Source organism: Ascaphus truei, chromosome 5 (assembly GCF_040206685.1).
Source record: "Ascaphus truei isolate aAscTru1 chromosome 5, aAscTru1.hap1, whole genome shotgun sequence".
In the NCBI taxonomy this organism is placed as follows: Eukaryota; Metazoa; Chordata; class Amphibia; order Anura; family Ascaphidae; genus Ascaphus; species Ascaphus truei.
This window is the reverse complement of record NC_134487.1, coordinates 37,975,887-38,000,225: the sequence shown is the minus strand read 5'-3', so window position 1 is coordinate 38,000,225 and position 24,339 is coordinate 37,975,887. Positions and strand designations below refer to the sequence as shown.

General features: G+C 41.3%; 1 protein-coding gene across 4 annotated transcripts in view; it reads left to right on the top strand.

Annotated features, from left to right (window-relative positions):
* Positions 1 to 2,479: 2,479 nt before the first annotated feature.
* The window catches only part of RELN (reelin), a 483,994-nt gene continuing 462,134 nt past the window's right edge, over positions 2,480 to 24,339 (top strand). For 3 of the 4 annotated variants that reach the window (XM_075599655.1, XM_075599651.1, XM_075599650.1), the window contains exon 1: positions 2,480 to 3,004. In XM_075599655.1, the coding sequence (XP_075455770.1) occupies positions 2,749 to 3,004 (256 nt within the window). In that variant the 5' untranslated portion in view covers positions 2,480 to 2,748. The remainder of the gene's footprint in view (positions 3,005 to 24,339) is intronic. The other variant, XM_075599652.1, reaches the window with a different exon arrangement.

Sequence of the window (24,339 nt, the reverse complement as noted above, 5' to 3'; positions counted from 1 at the left end):
CTTGGGCCAATAGGAGCTCGCCACAATGTTAAATCCACTCGCCCGGGGCGAGCAAATGTATAGGTTTGTTGAACACTGCTAATAATAATTTCCTGTATACTCCTGGTACTGTATGCAGCTCTGTATATAGAATTTTACAGGTGCAAAGGGGGTAATTCATTAAACTGTGACATTGCCAAACGAGGAACTATCGCACGGACACTCCCATTGAAATGAAGTAGGCGAATAGGAGTTACCGTGCGAATGTGCCCCGATCGGCACTTTCGCAGTTTCAGACACAGGGAGAAAAGGTGATTTGCCCAAGGTAAGAAGCAGAGCTGACACTAATCTTACCGCTGACTTGCCCCCCCCCCCCTTAAATATATACGTTTGCTATAAAGACAGAAAAAGAAGATTATTCCTCAAATCATTTTTACATTTAAAAAAGTGGTACATCCATGGTTGGAAAGAAACAAAGAAGTGAAGCCTTAGCACCATCAGACAGCGATCGCTCGATTGTATATTTCCAGTCAAAAAAATCGGTGGGAAGGCATTGTTTCCAAGCATTGTAATTCCTGCCTACCCAAGTTTCCACTGAACAACACTGATTGTTTTATAAGGCTCTGGTTAAACTTGTGCAGGAAAACAGAAGGATGGATAAGGCAATATTTAGGTAACGTACGGGTTAGACTACGCTTATAGTGCCGGCGACGGCGACGTCACTTCTATAAGCGCACGCGACAGTGGCAGTGCATTTGTTTTGCTGCGACATTGCGTCGCCGGCGCTATAAGCGCAGCCTTATACAAGGGCAGGGGTCTGCAACCTTTCAAGGAAGAAGAGCCAATTTATAAAAAAAATGGCATTGTCCAAAATATTACGAGAGTCGCAACACATGCATGAATATTACACCCCCACAAACACACACACACATATACTGTACACACACTAATCAGTATATACTGAATAAGCATTAACATGCAACGAGCTTACTTTAATCAGAAGTGGGGAAAAGAAAAAATATGTGTGGGAATAAAATGCATCTCATAATAATAATAAGTCCCTTTATTTAGTTTTTTTCATTGTTTTTCCATGCAAAACTGTTTGTCATTTTCAAATAACCAACCTACATTTAGCTGAAGCGGGGGGCACCATACTTTATCTCAATTGTCATTTTCAAATACACAATACAACATGCACATAAACTACCCTCCCCCCAAATACACACACACACACACACACACACACACACACACACACACACACACACACACACACACACACACACACACACACACACACACACACACACACACACTACCTGCCCCCCCAAATATACACACACACACACACATATATATACTGTAATACACACTTACATTGGGCCTGCCTCTCCCCTCACTGTCCTGGGTTGCTGCTCCCCAGCTGCTGCCTCTATCCCTCACTGTGCTGCTCTTGGCCGTGGGGGAGGCCAGGTCAGCGCTGGTCGGGCCTCTTGTTGCCACCCAGCATCTCCCCAGCTGCTGGGCCTCTCTGAAGTCGGCACACACTTCCGGCACGCACCAGCTTGAGAGACAGTGCAGGAGGCATGCCAGCAGCTGGGGAGATGCCGAGTGGCAACAAGAGGCCTGACCAGCGCTGCCCCCCCTCCCCACCCCCCATCCTCCGCAGGCAAGCGCAGCACAGTGAGGAGAGCCGCATGTAGGTGCTGAAAGAGCCACAGGTTGCCTACCTCTGTACTAAGGGAACGCAGGCCGGGTACAGAGGGCATGTGTGCGGCATGGAGACCAGAGAGCTGTGTATCAAGACAATTGCAGTGCAATTCTGGGGCAAAACATAGTGCACCAGATGTACCACAGAAAAAAATCCTATTGATTGTTTTTTCATAGAAATACAGTATATGGTGCAGATTTTGTTTTTGCCCCAGAATCACACCACTTTTGTCTTGATACATAAACCCATAGTCCAATTGGATGTGATTGGTGCTCATCTGGATCAAGAGGGTAGGCAGGTAAATCTTATGGCCAGTGGACCCTCAAACACACGCGCGCGCGCACACACACATACACACACATACACACACACACACACACACACACACACACACACATTTCTTCTGTATGAAATTTTTTTTTTGTTTACCAAAGCTTGTAATTCTGAAAATAATGTATTTATGCTAAGAAATAAGATCAAGTAACAGCATGGAAATGAACAGGATCAAGCACAGCAGCCTTTGCACACAACAAAGCACTTTAAGTTGTAGAGGCTTCACAATAGGGAACACTACAGAAGCTGTTGGTGATGATAACCCGCATCTCAACAGCAAGAATCATTCACCTTGTCTTTCTTCTTCTTCTTCTTTTTTTTTTTTTTTTACACCCAGAGCCCCCTACTTGTCAGGCTTCAGTTTCTCAATCACAGCTGACACTGAACCAACCAGCAGCCGGGAGGCGTGTCTCTGCTGCCACAGTTAACATGATCTGCATATGAGGCATGTGCTATCTAGCTAGGAGCCCATCTCCGCTGCCTCTGTCTCCCTGTTGCAACCTGATTGTTGGCACCGGTGCTGCCTGCTGGCGGCGTGCAGAAGCTGTAGTGTTCACATCTGTTTTCTTACTTGTGGACAGGGGGGGGGCTTTTTTTTTTTTTTTGCAACAACCACAGAAGCTAAAGTTTGATTTAACTTTTATTCTTCCAAACTTTTTTTATTTTTATTTTTTGTTGTAAGTCTCCCCCCACCTTTCTCTTATGCAGAAGTCACATTGAAGTGCATGCTCTTGTGCATGATGGATAAGATGCGCTCCGGCTGCTGCAGGCGACGGACGTTGCTGCAGTTTGTGGGCTTGCTGCTGTGCATCGCCTTTGCCCGGGGATCGGTGGGATATTACCCCCCCAGGTTCTCGCCGTTCTTTTTTCTTTGCACCCATCACGGAGAGCTGGAAGGGGATGGGGAGCAGGGAGAGGTGCTCATCTCGCTGCACCTGGCAGGGAACCCCAGCTTTTACGTACCTGGGCAGGAGTATCACGGTAAGAGGGGGAGAGGTGGGCCACTGATTGGGGGGGTGCGGGCATTAAAATAGTTCTGCACTGTGTGTAATTGCTGGAGGAGATAATCTAGTTTCTAGTTCAACAAATGGACAAAGATTTGTATTCCCTCCTTTTGCAAACCTTTATGTATTGGATCATTTATATGAGAAAGTATTGGTAATTCTTTGTTTTTAAGCTTCATGCTGTGTAGTATGTGTAGTTTGAAGTACAATTAAAAAATTGCGGATTTCAGGAGATCCTGATCCTGTTAAATAGGCGATGTTTTGAACTTTAATAGCAAATATCTCCCATATAAATCTTTTTTTTTGGGGGGGGGGGGGGGTTCTCCATACCTAAAAAAAAGTAGAGTTTTTGGTTTTGTGAAGTAAAAAGTAGTGGTTCTCCAGTTCCAGAATCTTTAGTCTTCAGCCTTCTTCACACTGTATTTATACAGTACATGGAGAGCAGAGAAGAGGACACGCTGCTTTACAAATAGATGTGTTGTAAATGTAGTTGTGGTCTTATCTGTGACATCCCTCTTTAGACACTGTAGGTTAGAACAGGGGTGCTCAACCTGCCCCCCCCCCAACAGGTCAGGTTTTCAGGATGTCCCAGCTTCAGCACAGGTGGCTCAGTGGAAGAGCCTCCGATTGAGCCACCTGTGCTGAAGCAGGGACTGATTGAGCCCCCTGTGCTGAAGCAGGGATATCCTGAAAACCCCACCTGGGGGCTTTAGACTGGAGTTGAGCACCTCTGGGTTAGAACTTGAGGCAACTCCAAATTTGACGCTACCGTTAAAATTCAGTTTGTAGCGCTCCAGGTAGTATAACTAATGGTACATCTCTCAATATTTAAGAGTGGGCACTCTCAGTAACTGGTGTTTTGGTTCTAAAAATGCTTCGTGTTTTAGTTTTGCTGGAGATCGATTTGGTTTTGGTTTAGAATTTTTTTTTTAAATGTTGGAAAAAAAAAATCTCTTTCATGTGTGCGAAAGCTTTTAACTTCGAACTTTTAAGCATAAAGTTCACCCGGTTTAATAAAAAGAAACAAAAACAGAAAACTAAACACTGAATGTGAGGATGTGCCATTCTCGGGTTTTGGCTCAGGTTCGAAACTTCGTTCTGGAGTTCAACTTGACCATCTGAACCAATTTGGAAGTTGGTGAATTTCAGATTTTAACCCTGTAAACCTGCCCACACTGGCCCAATATATACTTAGAAATATCATTGTGTTCTCCTGTTAATACAATGATGTCATCAGATGGAATTTTGGATCGCGTTGCCCCCATTACATCACCCTGACGTGTTTTGATGTTGTATGCTTCTTTTGCTTGTTCAGCCTAGTTCAGGTGTTCTTAACCTGTGGTCCATGTGCCAGGTGGGGGTCCAGGGGGTCTTGGAAAAAAAAAAAGCAACAATACATTTTTAGAACTGCCTAAAACGGAACAGGAAAAATAAAAACCGCTGGTGATATTTAAGTTCTGCAAACCACTATTAGCAACCACAAAGGATCTAGGAGTCCAAAGGTTCAAAAAGGTTAATGTCACTTGATGTACTATTTATTTTTACAAACCAACACTTTTTCTTTTTTTTTTTTTTTTAAAGGAAAATTGGATGTATTATCTACTAATTCTGTTCTTTGAAGATAAGGCTGTAAATGTGCGTCTCCTGTAGAGCATTGCACAATTGTTGATAAGGCATTATGCTACCATGAAACCATGCATGTGGCCTTTTCTATGGCATTTGGATAGTTTTTAATCCTGGGTACTGCTTGATCCAAGTGTGTATATGTATATATATATATATATATATATATATATATATATATATATATATATATATATATATGTATATATATATATATATATATATATATATATATATATATATATATATATATATAAAAACACACCATGTGGTTCAATGCATGAGAAGATAATACCTTCAAAAAAGGAGAAAAAACTATTTTATGTAGGTGCATCAAGGTATAAGAATTTCTACTCACTCAATTTTTTAACTTTTTTTTCGAGTTCCAAAATGCACTGAGGCATTATTTTTATGTGCCTGTTTTATTTGACGCCCAGGGCTGCTTACATGCCATTATATGAATAATTGTCATGTCAGATCCTGATCGTTATTTTTGGTATGTTATTTAGAAGGGAGATATGTACTGTGTCTAGATTACGCAAGGTGGACCATGGCAAGGTACAGACATTTCCTGTTGTGTCAGTTTGTGTCCGTGCCATATATACTGTGTGAAAAGTGTTATTAGAGTTTCTAACATCTGATTCTGAACTCTTTTGTAAAGAGTTTAATGCAATGGCAGCGCTGTTGGGTTTAAATGACACAATGTACCATTTTGGGTGCAAACTTTGATACATGCCACTATAACACTGCACCGAGTAACTCCTGCCCTGACTTCTGCAAAAAGCACTCCCCAAATCGTTCATTGACCCAAGTGAAGCAAAGCACCCTGATGCATTCATGCAAACGCATGCAACATGACATTGTCGCTTTTAGCAGTGACTTACCATCACAATGCTGCCCATTTACGGCCCCTCATACATATGCCCCAATATGTATAATCACTTTATAGGCAGAGGGGAATTCTTCCCCTGGACTGAAGTCAATTGTACCCTCAGAATCTCGTGTAAAAGGTTAGTTCAGGGAGCATCACTTACTACTTATTATTTCACATTTGTAACCAGACTTTCTATGAGTTGAGACATGGTTTACAATACACCACATGCAGCCCTCGGCTTATCTAGGTCAACTATAAGGAACAAACCTTCTTAGCTTCTAGTCCAATTCCTAAACCAATGTACATTGCTCTTCTGTTTCTGCCACCCTAATTTTAACATAAGAGAACCCTGCTTACCACTTCTGTAGGACTTGGAGAACCGTTGACCCCAGGTAACCAGGGACCTTTGTAGTGTAGTATTTGTGTTGCTGCCTCTATGAAAGGTGTTTCAGTGTCTCTGTTTGAGGGGGCAGTAGAGACCAGGACATCTGATCTTGTCCCTGGAACCAGGTGGGAAAGATATCTTCATGAACTATTTGAGCCTTATTGATACCTCTGTGTGCTCAGCATTATTCTGCATTATTATAGAATCACCCTGATGTATATAGGCTAAAGTCTTCATACAGAGTAACCCTCTTGCTCCAGATTGCCAAGGCCGGGTTCACTAATGACAGTTTCTTTGCTGAGCTCAATGCAGATATAAAATCAGGACAGGTCGAGCATTCCCTTCACCCGAAGAGAAGCTGTCGTGGGGGCAATGCTAATTTGAAAAGTATTTTTTATTGTATGTAAATATGAAGTGAGAAGTGTAGAATTGTGAATGAAGTAGTAGTGATACTTTGTACTTCCCCACACCACCACCACCACTTTGATCACCGATTGGAAGAGGTTTAACTACTTCATTTCTGCAAGACCCAGTATAAGAGGCATATTCTAGTTTAACATAAAACAACTGGTCATTGGCCAGGATTAGGCCACTTTTTTCTCACACAGCGGATTTCGCATCAGAAGTCCTATTCATTTGTACAATGCATGCTCAATTATTCATTGTGGATACAAAGTATGATACAAACATTAATGCAAGTTTTCCCCTCCATTACATATTATTGGTGAATGTATTCTTTATTACTGTGACTAAATAATTTCTGTTAGATGAAAATATATGTACTAAAATACAAATCTAACATAATGCACAAACTCAAAATATCAGATATAGCTATCTGAGAGATGTTCTGTCAATATAAATAAGGCGTTATTCAATGGGGACTGTGGTACCTCCCTTAACCTCTTTATTTGTATAATATGACAGCAAATCTGCCTTTATGTGGAACCCCGACCTGCTTTGTTATTACATTATGGTTTAATTCATTTATTTGTAGACAAAGGCTTTGGGCGCTGTTTCTCACTGTGGCTGCCAGAGGATATATCCCCCGTAACAAAGACAATGCACTCCTTGCTCCAATTGGGAGAAGCTCAGAATTTATAGGCTCAGCACAGCAATTATAGGCGATCAAAGCAATTGGTTTGGGGGAGGGAGACCTTAAATTGTTTTTGACTGTCAAGTAACCTTAACACCTGCTTACCCACCAGTTGGAAAAAATGATCCTTCTTAACACGGATTTTTTTCTGCCTTGGTAAGTGTATTGTAACTCAGTCATTAATGAGTGCTGGATCATTATCACTTTTCAAAAGGGTAGTGGCTGGGTCAGAGGTCAAATGTAAATGAAGAATTTCTTGTTTGAGGCTTATTCATCTGAATGCCAACTTTGTGCCATTTACAATTTGCTGGCCTTAAAGTTAAGATCTGACCCAGGGCATGGCATCTGCTCACAGAGATAAGAACTATCGCATTAATCATTGACAATCCAAAACGGGACAAAATAGGAGAGACCTCCTTAGAAATGCATGTGTGTATATACAGATAGGGGCTTTACTTTAACTGGCAGAGATACAAATAAACCAATTACGGATGGACCATGCAAATCCAGCCTTTCTTTTAACATACTATACAGGATTGCAAACTCCTCAGGCTTATATTTGGATAATTATATTGGCCATGAGAGAAAGAACTATACTGTATGTTTGTTTTATGAAAGGCAGAGTATATTTGATTATGGCCCATATTAACTAAACATTCTTCTGCCATAAGGCACCTTCCGTTGCTGGAAACCACAGTACAGCCCATTAACTTGAATGGTAAGGTGTGTTCGAGCGCCGGAAGTGTCTTTTGGCAGAAGACCGCTTAGTAAATATTTCCCAATGTGGCTGAAACCTGCAGTTCATGTTTAAGATTGTTAACACTTGTATTATTTTTGGAGCATCTCAGTGTCTCGTGCATTTCATAGCAGAGATCCCAAAGTTAGTAAATACAATATATATAGCTCCCTGCTATGTTCTTGGAGAGAGACATAATTATTTTATGATCATACTCAGAGCCGTCTTAAGAATTATTGGAGCCCTGGGCTAAATATAAATTGGGGGCCCCACTCACAAAGGCCACATTTAAATACAAATACAGTATGGGGTTTTTATAAAGCAACATTCAAAATTTGTATTGAAATTCTGCAAATATTACTACAAACATTTAATTTATCAACTTTTGTCATTTTGTGCTTTTTTTTTTTTTTCTATTTGCAAAGTTACAAATAACATCATCAAATTCGATTGTGTGAAGTATTTCTGATTTGATTGTCATCGCAGAAAGCGTGTTCAATCTTGGGTGACGCAGCAACTGCGCAGCTCATCCTTACTAAGTTTCAACTTTGAAAAATATCTTTTTCCTTTGCAGTTTGTGGTTTTCATTGATAGGAAAATTCGTAAAGCAATTTCAATGCTGGGAAATGCCGACCCCAGTTTGTCACGCGGTAATAGGTTTCTTTTGTGCGTTATTTTGTCAATACATTTCCGACAACTCAATGAAACTACCTTATTCCCAGTAAAATTGTCGAAACGTTATCTTTGAATCATTTTTTTTTTTAAATACAAAGTTAGGCTATATCAAATTCAAAACAATATACAGTACTGTTGTAATCACACCAAAAAAATACAGTTTTTAAAAATGATAATTAAGTAACGTTTGCTATAACTACAAATTTAAAATGACATTTTGGGCCATAGCATTTGTGGAGCCTCTGAAAGGTCGGGGGTCCTTTGCAATGTCCGGGCATCTTGAAAGGTCCAGTGCTCTGGGCTACAGCCCAGTTAGCCCATGCCTTGAGATGGCATTGCCTGTAGTACCTCATCAAATATTGACTGTCTTTTGCCTGCCTTATTAACAAGACACTAAAACACAAAGAAGATGAGCGGGACCAATTTCAGGCCCTACTTGATTTCTGGTATCTCTTCTTAGTCCTAACTGTGTAGGTTCTTCTTCTGCACATCTCGGCTAATAGGCTGGTCTTCCAAGCACTTGTTCTTGAAGGAATCCCCCTGCTGTTGCCTAATGTGAACAGCTGATCAATTCAAGAATCGGTGAGTGGCTTAAATGTTAAAGAGGGATTGGTCTTTATCCTGGCATAAGCCCTATTGGAAATGGTTTGATAGCCTCAGGTCCAGAAGTATGAAGCTAACAAAATAATAATGTAACTTTACCTTACAAACCTGCACAATTACTGGAAGCGAGGTCTACGAATTAAATCAACACAAGTGATTGTGGAAATGATTAACATTGTTCCAATGAGACATCAGTTTCTGTCTTTAACAATTTCTGTGCAATGAAGAGAAATACATTGCTGTCATCTCCAAAGTTAATTGAAATAGATTTAAATGTATTTGGCGGTGTGTTAATTTCTGAACAACAATACAAACTTGTACTATTGTAAAAAAAAAAACTAGTTACTATTACTAGAATATGTTAGAACCTGCAAGGAATTCTCCGATTTTATAGTAGTGAAATACAGTCTGTTAAATATTTTCTTCGTTGATTGAAATAATTGGGTAATTCCATAATTCAATTACAGTTGTAGTAGAAAAAGTCTCTTCCTTCACCAAAAAGCAGAGGGCTTTACTTTCAATGTGAGCTCTGCTTTTAATGGTAGAGCTAGAGGAATACATTAATTATGGAGGCACTGTGCAAATCCAGCATAGATTTCCTGGAAAATTCTATACTAAACGATAAAAGATTTATATTTGGGAAATTATACAGGTCATGGCAGAAATAAATATGTATTTGTTGTAGGCAATGCAGAGTGTATTTAAATACACCATGGTCAATTTAGATGAAACCTGCAGTTCATTTTTAAAATAGTCACTACTAATTGAATTTTTGTTATCTTCTTAGAAGTGACATTTTCATTAAAAGTATGATTATTTTTTTTGAAGGAGGATAACGTTTCAATAGCATGCATGTTTAAAAAGTATGAGCAATACTCCCTAAAGGATACAGGACATAAAATGCAACAATCCCTCATAAAGCACAGTGCGATTTGTTTAAAAAATGATGACAGATTATGTAAAAAATGTTGAATCCCCTCCTTTTCTGTTTCAAACTATTAGTGCTTACAATTGTTGAACCCGGCACAGAAATAATATCACAGAAGCAAGCTGCCTGCAGTGTTATCTACCTTAGATATGGCTCCATGGTGTTCTGTATATTAAAAAAATAATTGCCTTAGGTCATTCAGTGTAAGGACATTGCAGTGCCTCTACAATAATTGAAGTGCCCCTTTGTCAGTCACATTACCAAGAAACATGATGCCATTTTTATGATGGGCTTGGTAGTGTTTGACACTTTGTCTCCATATGACAAATATTTTCTGTCGTTTGCTCTTTGACCTGCTGTATTGATTCAGCGAACTGGCATGTCATCTGTCCACTTATATATCAAGGTTCATCAGGGCATTCAAGGGTAAAGCACTGTTTTGTGGGGACTTGGGCTTGTAAGGCGTTAGCTCATAGCAGCATTAAGATGTGTTCCCAAAGGTGTGTGTTTCCATAAATCCATTGTCTAGAGTTGCGTTTTGGCGATTTTAAGTGTTTTAGTATTTCTGTTAAGATTTCAGCTTTTTTTTCTCTCACAAAAAATAGCTGAATATGTCACAAATAAAGCTTTTTCAGTACCTTAAAATCAGCTGTCCCACACATGCCAACCTGAACATGTTTTCCCCGCTGGGAGTCTCTGCCCCACCCATCAGCACGGAGCCACCCCAAACCATCCCCGGTGTGAAAACCTTATTTTCACGACCCCCTTTGTGATTCCTACATTCTACCCCCTCTACCAGAAGACTGTGAGCAGGGGGTAAAAACCAGGTATCACACAGGGAGGCCGTCTAAGTTGGCAGTCTAACCATTTTTTGTTCAGAGCTTACCTATGGTCTCCTGACCTCCAGGGACCCATAGTTCTCTAGAGAGATATCACTCCTTTTGTCTGGGGGCTTGGATGGAAAGGATATTCCCTCCTGGACAGGATATAGCTACAGTATCATGAGATGACATTGCAACTTCTTAATCGTGACACATGGCAATATTTGTATTTTTTTGTGTCGACACTGGCACAAAAAAACTACAACTATCTCGGGAACCATTGGGTTTCCTTAAGGTCAGGGGGGATATGGATCAGCTTCGGAGAACCCCAGAGTTCAGCTAATTAAAATAAGAAACAATACCAAAATTGGGGGGGGGGGGGGATATGCTAAGTAAATGGGCTGTCCCTCCAAGGACCAACATTAGCTAATGACACTGGCATGTACAATCGTATAAAATGTAATTAAATTAATGTAAATTAAATGTAGCATTATTGATGTATCTCCATGGGAAAAAAACTGCTTTGGAGGCTTTTTACTGTTTTGTTTTATGATAATACTGTTTGTCAGTCATCAGAACTACAGATAATTGTGTTGTTTTGTTCATTTTAGTAAAGTTATTATGTTGCCAACATTAGTCAAACAGATAAACATAATGAGCTTACACGCATGAATTTAGCCGACCTGATTATAAGAAAAAACATCCATTTTTTTCTTTTAAGGTTGAATAGATCCTTCTAAGGAAGATAAGTACACAAAGAAGCCTTTCATTATTTTTTGAAATCTTTTTAAACTCATCAGTAACCCATGAGGTTAGTTCACAAGTCTACAAACCATGGTCACAGAACCTGCATTTTGAAAATATACATTGTAAGTCGACACAAGTTAGCACTTTTTTTATGCGCCGGAAAAAACGGTTTCTAAATCTACAGTAAACCTACAGATCACTAAGGAAATTCATCACGTATTATCAGGATAAATATACAGTGGTAACTACACAGAGAAACATTGGTTATGTTTGGTTCAGAAAGGATTTGAATTCTCTGGTTTTCTCAGGGTCACTTTTGGGTAAGCATTATAATAAGTACAAATAATTGCAATGGGAAAAGGAAATAGCAACACAAAGGCATTTTTGGTTACAATTAGTTGACTGCAATTTGATTTTAATCTGTTCCTGTCAGAAGCCCTCCTCTTTGAATTCCACCTTGCTCTAAATGTTATTTGCTTGGAATGGGCAATTCTAATTTTAATTTCTAACTAATATTAGTTTTGTGACAGGCAGCAGCATTTCCTTGGCAGGCAAATGTAATGTATTGTCTATGAATGCTATAGATGTGAATAGCTCACTTTCAAAAATGCTTTCTGGGTAGCATATTAATTCTGTTAAAAAAACAAAACAAAAGGATTATAACTTTTGACTCTGAGACATACCTGGAAATATCTCAGCAGATGTACCCGAGTGAGGGCATATCTTCAAAATATGAGGTATTTCCCCCTCCCTATATAATTCAAGCATAACTATATGTGATTTTTTTTTATGTTTGAAGGTATAGAAGAAAAGTAAATCTAGAGACACAGATCCAAAATGGTCAAAAGTAACAACCTAGCAACACAAACAACATATTCAAGACCAATATTGTTAATCAGAGGAGTTTCTGCAAGGACAGATTGGGGGAAATTTCCTTTGCAATGTGTGCGTCTGGTAACTTCTTATCTCCTTCTATAACAACGGGTCCAAATGTAAGGCTGGTGCTCGTGGGACTTAAAAAGGCGTAAAATTACATTCATACATGGATGCTTATAGAATCAAAATACCCTCCAAATGGTAGTTTTACATAAAAAATGTATATTGTGTCCCTTTATAAATAGCCCTCAAATGTAGCACAGTTCTCCATGCTATTGAATGCTGTGCAATAGAAAATGCTGATTGTTTATGCAGATGTGGAGAGCCTCTCATGCACTAATTAAAATGCCCTGTGGATAGGAAAAAATATTTTTATTTGATTTGAAAAGACCCTCCTTACCCATCTCTGAAGGAGGTCACATCAGATTAAGTATGTACAATGGCAGTGCTCAGTCTCTCAGGCCTTGACAGGGTCGGTGCAGGCTGAGTGTGGATGACAGTATAGAAAAAGCGATGGGTGCCTTTAACTTTTAAGGGGCTTTATTGACAGCCGTCTAAAACACTCCCGAGTTATCGACATACGTTGTACTTGACATAAACTCGTGGCAAACAATACTTTCAAGATTTCATCCCCTGGTTGTTCCCATTCCTTTTCAGGGGAGGCGCTTAGGGTCAGGACCCAGGTACAGGGACTGCTTCCTTCCAGGTAGTCCCATTAGCAGTGAGCTATGCTGGTTGCATCACATGACTTTCCATGGCCCATAAGAAGGCACCTGCCCTGTCCTCCAGTGCTTGCCTGGGACCAGGTTATCCTGTTCCACTGCTACTTGGAAGCTCCCTGCATTTCTGCTAACTATTACCAAAACCTGGTACCGAATCCGGCTAGTCCTCTTTCTCGGCTGCCTGTTCCCTGCTCTGACCTTTTGGCTTGATTGACCATTCTTCTGTTTTCTGCCTGCACCAATCTTGGATTGCCTGACTTCCCCACCTCCCTGAGCTCTCTGCTACTATCGCACTGCTGATCTGGAATCCTGGCTCCAGCCACCTGCAACATCCCCCGGTGGTTTTGCACTACAGACTCTCACCGTGGATTTCCCCTACTAAACCTGATAGATTGTGAAGCCAAGAAAGAAGACTCCATTTACCGGGAGAGACATGGCTGACATACAGGAGATTCGCAATGCGCTGCAGTTCCTGCTGGGTCAAGTCACCACCTTACGTGCTGCAGAATACCATCCTCACCTTAGAAACACAGGTGACTCGGGTAGAAATGATCGCTTGCCCCGCTGTTCTGACCTTACCTATGTCTGACCGCTTTGATGGGAAACCGGACAGTGTGAAATGCACTTTCGTTTTCATCAGACCATGTTTCTGGATGATCAAGCTACGATTTGGTTCGTCTTCAGTACAGTACAGGACTCACAGTGAGGACCCCAGTCAGAATTCTGAAGAACCTGCTTCCAGAACATAAGGGGCAGTTATATATACCCTTACATTGACACCATACATCACATGATGGGGAGGGGAGTAACCTGAGTGAGCCCACACAGTTAACACCTTAAGGCAATCAACTCTTTACAGAAACTTGAAGTCCTCCAAGAGGGGGCTTCACGACTTTAAGTACATTTAGTTGAGGACATTTTGGCATGGGTAAAATGATGGTAAGGCTTAAAAGAGGCCACACGCTTAATGAAGGTTTAGTGAATGGAAGAGGTAGGGTGGAGGTTTCAAACTGTCACGCTTGTGCTCGCCACAAACCAGGATCGGACCGCGGAGCTGAGGTGGGGATGTGAATATACCGACCGTAGGCCACAAAGCCGGTTCTGGATTGCGCAGTTCGTAGTCGTTCATAGCAGGGTCAGGGTTGTCGAGGCCAGGGTAATCCTTTGACACGCCAGGGTCTGGGTTGGAGACAGTAGAAACATCGATATCCAAGCAGGGGTACGGCAACGAGAAGTCAGGTGCGCTCCGCTTCAGCGTAGGAGCAGCAGCAGCGCAGGAGTGACCTCTGCGCTAGGAGCGTTAACGGCCCATGGTACCGGTCACAGCAAAGGGAGAAGGCAGACCGGACTAGGCACACCACAGGGCAGCGCTGGCAAACCAGCGCTTCAGCACAGGAGTCCAAAACAGGCCCCTGCGAGTAGAGTGGGCAGCAAACCTCAGGAATCAGAAGGCAACCTCTGCTAGGGGAAAATGCAGCAGGTAACAGGAATCAGGAACAGGAATATGAACCAGGAACAAGATCTAGGAACCAGGAACAAGAATACATGAAACAGGACGGCCAAAGAGGAAGCTTGTGGCAAACACAGTTACATCCTATGAGAAAGGACTATGCTCAGCACTGAGGCAGTGTGAGAGAACAGTATAAGAAGGCCAGCGGGCCAATCACAGGAGAGAGGTGTGAGGGCATTCCTCCAATGAGAGAGCACCGAGGCAGGACTGCAGTATTTGCCAGCACAGGTGGATGTGAGGGGAGGTTGTTTGGAAACAGCACAGTTCTGTAAGGAAAGGGTTTTCACCAAACCCAGGAACGGATTCCTTACACAAACAGGCTGATGTTTAAAGTGTCTGGACTAATAAAGGCGTTGTAGGAGGGACCTATGGCTGCCTTCACAATCCAGAGGTTTCCCCCTGTAATAGCTTATAGCAAATTCAGAGTTTTTGCCCTTTGAGAAGTTGTAGTGAATAAAGTGCTGCTTAGTGAACTTGTGAAAGTAAAATATGACAATGATTTTTTGCCATCATCTACCTCTTGACAAAAGCAATGCATAGTAACTGTAGGGCAAACTCCTTCCTCCTCCCCAAACCCATAGTGAGCTGACTGGAGATAGCGTAAAACACACCAGACACACAAGTAAAGGAGGTGGTAAGGCCGCAGCATGGTTTTATTAAAAACATCCAGACCACATTTATCCTTTTTTTTTTTTTCTTTTAACATGATATTAACTTCTTACCTCCCAGCCAAGAGCAAACCCATAAAAACATAAATAACAATGACTCCGCTACCGAGCCAGGAACCTACACTGTAGTATAAAACCATCACAAACACTAATAGCCGCATGAACAATATAAAACCGTCTTAAAATCTTTAACAGACTTCAGCCACAGCTGAGGCTATTTCAAGACTCAAATTGGAATTGGTCCCTCCAATAAAAAACAAAGCGCCCTCTTAAAACCCTCCTGAACTCCCAAAATTAAAAATGTCAAACCCCATATCAGACAATGAACAAGATCCTGTCTATAAAGTCCTTCTCCACCCCCTTCTAAATCCATGTCTAACTATAAAACCCCCAATACCACGAGCAAGATTCGCAACTGCTTTATTAAAATGATGTCTGCACCCTCTTTGGACTAATCATTAAAATTTTGGTACGACCTCTGACCAAACTAACAACAATCCAGCAACAGAAATAGAAGCCCAAGCCAAGTTCTTTTGCATTAAATAGATCAACTCTTTCTAGAGCTCAGGCCATCAGCTCTGTAGCGAGAACCCTTGGCAAAGTGCTGCCACTTTGCTTTAAAAAGAGCAAAAAGCGGGGTGGTTTCCTGCACATGCTCAACATTTGTAACCGAATTTGCAAGTGCTTTACCATTTACATTTAGACTCATTGAAGACCCTACAGACGCCACTTTCAAGAGCCACCTACCAACTGGTGACGCGCTGTGGGGTCATATTGACAGGTTAATTGACTGATTAACTGATCATGTGATATTGGAGTATGCATTTCACACCTAGGGAGTAGCAATGACAATACACATCACCCCAAAATAATCCATACAAGGTAAATATGGTTTAAAAGGGAAATGGTGCTTTTCTTATTGCTTAAGGTTAATTTCTTTCATACCCCATTTAAGATCTGGATGGACAATCACCTTTTCTCTAAAATGATCATCATAATTGTAACAGGTGAATAGGTCTATCAAGCTTCTAAAATTATGTCACCGTGCCTAAAGAACTACCTTTTCTTGGTGGTTACCCCTGCTTACACTTACTGTACATAAATGCAGAATGCCTGCAGCCGATTATTGCAAGATCTCAGACTTGGTCTCCACCTCTCCTCCTGTGACCTTTCTTCCAATTTCTTATTGCTTCTCACTAATAATTCTTTACTGGAAGGGAGTAAAGATAATAAATCGACGTATTCACCCTTCTGTATTTTATCTTTAAATATTAAATCCAAATGTAGCCCTAGAGATGCCTCACATCCTAATTAATGCCTCTTTAAAACATCCCTCCGATACAGAAGGTGAAGCTGGAATTGACATTTGTGACATTGACACATTGCCCCCATCTCCTGACTGGTCCGAAGGGGTCCAGACCCTAGCCACTTGGGGAAAAAAGGGGAAACCGTTGCTGGTGCTGCTGCTTTGTCATCTCACCTCAGATAGCTAAATAAGGACTGAACTAAGGGACTCCAGAACTTGAAGGGGCCTCTCGTGGTATCAAAAGAGCTTATGGTCTCGCACACTGATGCAGGTCATGATCCAAGCACCAACCTTCCTTCCAGCCAGAAGGTGATAGCCTCTTGCGCTCCTGGATGGCCCATGGACAGTTGCAACTAATGCAGCACTGGACAGACCTGTAGCAACTCCAACTGCTTCTAACCCAGGACAGCTGTTCCAATTTGCTGGCGCGTTGATGACACGTCCTCCCTGTAGTTGTATGCAATGACTGGCAAACAGATCCTCGGCTACTACTCTGCTCCCTACAAAATACAGTAGTAAAGTCACCAGTTAAGTGACACTTTGACGTGGATGAACCTGCCTGAATAATTGCATATAAAGTATAGCGGTGCACACACTGCAGTGCTTTGCAAAACAGAATAGTATTGAGTCCCCGATGTTATTTTTACAGTAATATTTTTTTAAATACATAAATAATGGAGAATTTGTCGTAAAATCTGTATGGGATTTAGCTGAGAAATTAGACCCCCCAAAAAATGAATGTGATAGTGTGTGTTGCACTGTACATACATTTACAAGCACAACAATCTGCTGCCCAAAGATCTTATAATTTAATACTGTATTGGTGTCTGCTGCATAAAGGGACAAAGTGATGTCACTGCCATTGGAACTGAGTTTACCTACTCAAAACCCCTTACATCATAAGTAACCTTCAGATCACTTGTATAACAAAGTGAAATCCTCAGCGTTCAATATAAATAATGCCATGTGGCATTATATGTTTTTAAAGATTGAGAACTGTACATTGTCAAGCTATTATTTCCTAGAAGAATTCAATGGCAATATCTCATAAAGTCTGCAGCTCTGGGATTATTATCCGCATTTCTGCATTCTTTGGTAATTTGCTGGGTAGTGCTGCAGTAATAGTGCTATCATCTCCCTCATGCTGCTTTGTAATATTATCTTGCTCAGAAGTTACCAGTAAGAGAAATGGAGCAGCGGGAGAGTAATAATAATATATTAAGCTCATAATGCATGTGCTAAAGCCGCAATCCCCCTCGCGCAAGGTCATTTTAAATAATAATTTTACGAAAATGCGGTTTTATTACCATAGGCAGCGCTGCGTTATTGGTGAGCCAATGAATAAGGAAAGTTTCCGTATAACGAACGACATACAGATGTAGCGAAGGCTTTTGCACCAGCGGTATGGTGGGATTGTTCTGTGATACTCTGCATTATTACTGCCATTGAATCCTATGGAAACTCTGTTATATTCTGCATTTTTTCCCCACACACATTTTATTGGTATTTTAGTATACATATATCAGTTTGGGGGAGGGGGGTACAGAAAAGAAAGGAGGGGGGATGGAGGGTTTTGGCAATAGTACAGCAGACTAGAAGCGCAATACAGTAGTTACAGAACATCAACAGACGTAATGACATAGTATTAGATCCTGAGATCTGGGTCCTCTCCAAAAGTCCATCCAAGAACTCTTATCTGTACGAACCAATCAGGGGAACCCTGTCAAACCATGAGGTTGTGTGTCCCCCCCCCCTAGCCGTGGCTCCCCCTGGGCCCAGAGGGTCAAGAAAGCCATTAGATTAGTATGTCCGTTATGGACGAGGAGGGAGCCGGAGTACCTTAATGGTATTATAAATTAACCAGGGTGTCCAGATTCTTTGAAAATTAGAGCAAGATACTCAGTCTCTCCATTTGTAGGTTAAACCAGATCCTGTTTTTTAATTCCCGTAAGTGTGGGAAGTTCGGTTTTCATCCAGTGCATGGCTATGGTTGTCGTCATTATGTTCTGGATTAGTTTATTAGATTGTCTGTCTAGCGCGTTGGAGGGTTTGTTTAATAGACAGGACATGGGGTCCATCTGCCAGAGAACTCCATGACTCTAGGCCAGCCTGTGTACTTTGGCCCATAGCACCAATACCTTTGGGTAGGTCCATCACATGTGTAGGAAGTCTGAACTCTGTCCGCAGCCCTTCGGGCATATGGGATAAGACACTGGGTACATCCTTGAGAGCTGCACCAAGGTCAGATACCACCTGTAGAGCAGCTTATATAAATTTTCCTTAGATGTTGTACAGATGGATGTTTTGGATTTGGCCTCGAAAATGTCCTCTGAGTCAATGACCCCACCCAAATCTTCCTCCCACTTGGCAATAACCCCTCTGATCTCCTGGGTCCACCAAGAACAGTGCGGAGTAAAACAGGGAATTTGGTCCGGTGAGCTCATACAGATTTGCTCATATATTGTGCATATATATATTTAATGCAATTGTAACAGGGGACTTATCCCTGTTCACAAATGTGCCTCTAATCCAGCAGTGTGGTGGTTAACTGCTGGTAGGCAATTAACTAACAACACCTGACTGATTACCGGTGTTAGAAAAAAACTGCCTCTGAGACAGGAGGAGAGATTCCTTAGTCCACAACTGGGCTGAACCAAGGAAGGACAGATGTCTTGAGCGGCAAGCTGACAACAAGACAAAGGGGACAAGATTCTAAACCTGGAGCCGGATATTGCCTTAGCACACAAGGGTGCGGATCCAAGAGAGCAGAGAAGCTTCCGCTACAGCAGCCCAGCTAACAGATAAGACTTTTCGTATAAGACTATTATCTATGTCTATGTATATTGATAAATGTCTCTATGATTTTGGGCTGGTGAATCGCTGGGCTAACCACGCAGTTAAAGAGAACGGAATCACAAGTGTATTTATACTCCAGAGTGGAGCGGATTTTGTTTGGTGATTTACATGTTTGCTGTGTTTAAAGCAACAGGCGCAATAAAGCCTTATTTTTATTTCACCTTAAAACAGTCTCCATTGCGTACCTCTGAACACGTCTCTTACAGCAATATTATGCATTATGAGCTTTGCTACATCTGTATATTTTTTCATTGGCTGCCACCCGTTTTCCTTACTGCGACTCTTTCATTAGACTTACTCAAGAAACTAGGATGAATGTGGGTGAGGGGAGCTGAGGCTTGAACCAACTACTTTTACTGGCGCATCTGAAGGCTTTACTGCAATATATTCTGCACTCAACTATTTCCAATCCGAGTTCTTAAAAACTCTGTGATACCCATGCTACACTACGCAGAATAAGAGCACGGAGCCCACCTTCCGGGGGTTACAACCGACCTTATAGTGCTCTACCATCTTAGGGATGCCTTGTGGAAAAGCTACAAAGTAATTGGCACTACCAAGGATCTTAATATCTACAGATGCCTGTAGAATGTGTGTTCAAGGCAAACAAGGCACACAAAAACACAATATTACTCTGACAATCTTCATCAGAATACATCAAATCCAGCTAACTTCTGGAAGGTTATCAACAATATATTCCAGCCTTCTAGCCATCAACAACCATGTAATATCATTAAGGAGGATATTACCTTGGCAAATCCCACTGACATTTCAAATGCATTCAATGATTACTTTGTGGGGTGTGCTACTAATTTATTAGCGAAACGTAACCCGAACTACATACATTAACCTCATTCTGGGAGTACCTCTATAGCCCCACCCTCTCCCAGCACTGCTCACAGTTTTTAATTTGTCCCAGTATCTAAAAAGGAGATTACAGAAGCGCTCCTCAAATTAAAACTAAGCATCCAATGTGTCCCGCAAGGCTCTGTTCTGGGGCCCCTACTCTTCTCAGTATTCATTAATGATCTTCCTACAGCTTGTAAGGGAGCCTCAATACACATGTATGCAGATGACACAATCTTATATGCACACAGCTTTAGCCTCTCCGACCTTGGACACATACTTCAGTCTGACTTTTTGAGACTTGAAAATTGGATTTCCCAAAACAAACTGTTTTTAAACACTGACAAGCCTGTACCAATGGTATTTGGGACCAAGGCTACATCTCTAAAGCTTCCAATGAAGGAGCTACAGATCAGAACCAACTCTAATACTATCCTAGCCCCTGTTACTAGTTTCAAATATTTGAGAATATGGTTTGACTCCTTGTAAGAGATGTGTGCAGAGGTATATTTAATGGAGACCGATTAGTGTGAAATTAAATCCCGGCTTTATTGCGCCTGTTCCTTTAACAAGGCAAAACATTCAAAATAAACTAAATAAAGGCCTACTCTGCTTTGGAGAATATCCAAACCGTTACTGCAGCCCTCTCTAACTGGGTGGTTAGCTAAGCTGATTGCCACCACAAACCCACCTGTTTCATTTTGCTGGGTTACGACAGATCAATGTTTGATCATTCTTCCCCTAATTATAGAGGTTAATAAGAATTTTAACTCAGGGAGTGTTAGGACCTGCTAACAGTCATGCCTTGAAGTGGCAGCAGGCTTATGACGCTTTGGCCAAAGGGTTAAACTAAATGACCCTTTTTTCAAGAGAATATATAGGTATTGCACTGTGTATTTTTGTCACATTGGAAGTAGCTGTGGGCATCCGTGTTTGTTTTTTGTTGTGTACTTCTTTGAGTTGTCTGAAGCTTCTGAATTATCTTTGCTTTTAGGGTCTAAGTTTAAAAATCATACACCGGTCAAAAACTTTCCTCTTTAGGCACAGTGGAAACTTCCCTTGAAAGATTGTCTTATTTCTACCAAATACGCTTCATCTCATCTGAATTCGCCTAATGATTTGATTCAAAAGATTCCCATCCATTGTTACTTGATTCATCGACTCCTAGTTCTATTCCATTTATTTAAATCTTTACAGATTTGGCACATTTGTTGAACATCAATTTGGTCTTGCTGAGCTTCATATGGAGGCCCACTTTCTTACTTGCTTTGGTGAGTTCTCTGATTTGTTGCTGGAGGTCTCTGCACTTGTGACAAAAATAATTATGTCATCTGCAAATCGTAGGTGACTTTCACCGTTGATTTTGATTAAATTTTTTCTCTAAATTGAATTCCTTGAACAATTCTAAAAGTATTGATGTGAAAAGCTTTGGTAACATGATGTGGTACTGTTGCACTCCCTTGCAGTTCTTTATCTTGCTTGTATCTTCATGTAATATAATGATTGATGTGGGATTCTCATAAATATTCCTTATAATATCAATATACGCTTCTTCAACAATTTATCTTCTTAATGCATTTAAAGCCATTGAGGTTGTGATATAGTCACTATCTCTGTATGCTGGAGTAGAGCATCTAGAGTTCTTTCCAGCTTACAGACAGTTAAACTACTCTGGAAAGCTAGCGATACCTGCATCTAATCAGGCTGGTCTCCTGAATGAACAGGAGCTTAAAAGGCAGACAAAGAGCTGCCACATTGAGATTTCTTTCCCCAGAAAGGGAGAGAGAGAGAGACTTCTCCCCAACCAGGAAGGACACTGGTTGGTCTGGCTATCTGTTTAAGAACCTACAGAGAAAGATTCAAGAGGTTGTGAGGACTGTCCAGAAGGAGGTGCCTGGGACCTAGAGGACCCTGCGGCCGTGAACAGGGAGAGCCCGAGGCCAGAGAATCATCACAAGGATGTGAAGAGTTAAGGACATGGGTCCGCTGTGGGAGCAGGGCTGTCCTGTCCAGGTTGCTGCATCCAGAGGGATTTCCTGGACTCTCTTGGGATCGAGCTCCAACAACAGATAAGGACTAAATAATTTATATTTGTGTGCCTAAGGACTGTTGATATTGTTGCATATACAATAACTCTAGCTGGGAAAGTGTTTTGGGCTGGGAACCAGATTATTTGGCAAGCCAATTAGAGAGGGAGCTGCTGTGTAGCCAGTCTCCTAAATAGGGGTAGGTCTTTATTTTATGCTTTGTTTTCTTAAAGGGACGGTAAGCCTACTGTTGTTTTATTTATCCCCTGTAAATAAAACCCTATTCAAAGAACTCTAGAGTTTCCTGCCTTGAATATGGGACAAAAGAACCCGCAACGTGACAGAGGCATTACAAGGTGTAGACAGAATCAAATGCTCTTTTTGTAATCTACCACTCGGTTTAGGATTTGGAAATCATTACTTTGGAAAATCACTTCTTGCATGACTTGGATGTGGTCCATTGTGTTATATCCACTGCAAAATCCCACTTGTTCTCTAGGCTGGGTGAAATTTGGGTCTGATACAGCCAATTAGTGAGTATCTTTGTAAAAATCTTGTAAGTAATTGGGAGTAGACTGATTGGTCTGTTCTTGAGGTTTTTGTCTCCATTTTTTGGATGATCTAACTATGGCATTTCTTCATTGTTTTGGAATTTTCCTGTTCTTCCAGCAGCATGTAAAGAGTTTTGCAAGGAATTTTTCTACTTACTCCAGCTTTTTTCAAGATTTTAGTTATAATTCCATATTCCCAGGACGCCTTCACATTCTTCATGGATTTTACTGCCTTTGCCACTTCTTCTGGCTCTTTTATTGCCTCTGCCAATTCGTCTTGCATAGCTCTGCATATTCAATTATTGTTCTTGCATCTTGGGATTGCTTCATGTCTTGTGATCTCCTCAGGAACTGCTTTGTCTCATCTGAAATGTTCTTATCCTGTTTTTTGTTAGCTATTCTTCCAGTTTTGTCTGCACTTTCTACTACAATCTTCATAAGTTCTTCATAATTGTTTGTTGAAGTGTCGCCATGCATTTCAAGCAAGCTAAAGTGATTTTTCAGCTTTAGTTTACATTCGTTGCTGTTATTCTTGAGGTTTTTGATGTTGATTGTTTTTTTTGTCTTCTTTTTAATCAATTTTCTCCTTTACATCTTTGCATGCAGATGTAATTTGCTGTGGACAAATGATCACTCTTTGTCTCAAAACCGTTAAGGACTGTGCAGTCTTCAATTACGTGTTTTATGTTTGATAGGATAGAGTCAATTTCATTCTAGATTCCATTTGGTCCACTCCATGTCCATTTTCTCTTTGGGTTCTTCTTGAAGTATGAATTCATGATGTAGAAGTTTTCACGTTCTGCAAATTCTACCAGTCTGTCTCCACGCTCATTCCTGTTGCTGTGTCTATACTTACTAACTGATGCATCTTCTTTCTGCTGAGCATCAATCTTTGCATTGTAATCTCCCATAACGATCTTGGTGACAGCATACTGACTGAAAGACTTGAATTTAAACAAATGTTCCACTCGGTGTTTTGTGGAAATGGTTTAAGATTATCAGCTGGTGAGCCTAAATCACTGTCTGCCGCACTTTCCTCCATTGAGCACACATAAGGATCGTACTGCGCATGCGGTAGATCTAAAATCGCCGTCGCCAGTACCAGCAGTCCGTCGTGGAGCTCCCTGATAGCCCATTAGCCTCCCCCGCCTGGCACAGCGGTAAGAGGGGCAGCACGGCTACATATATATATATTTAACAGTGTTTTCCAAACCCTACGGGAGATTCTGCCATTATAGGTAGTGAGGTGCATGATGCCTGTTGGTGACAGGAGGGCTAAGCTGTCTGCCGATGGTTGTGGGGACTCAGGATCAGGTTTCTGGGGTACATTACCCACGTGGTTCTCTAGCAGTGCAGCGCCTCCATCTGCCGTTGGTGCCAGATGAATGGAGGCGATCTCCTATGGTAGAAACAGTTACCTCTCCCCCCAGTAAGATCACACACCAGGCAGGAGGTATATTGTACA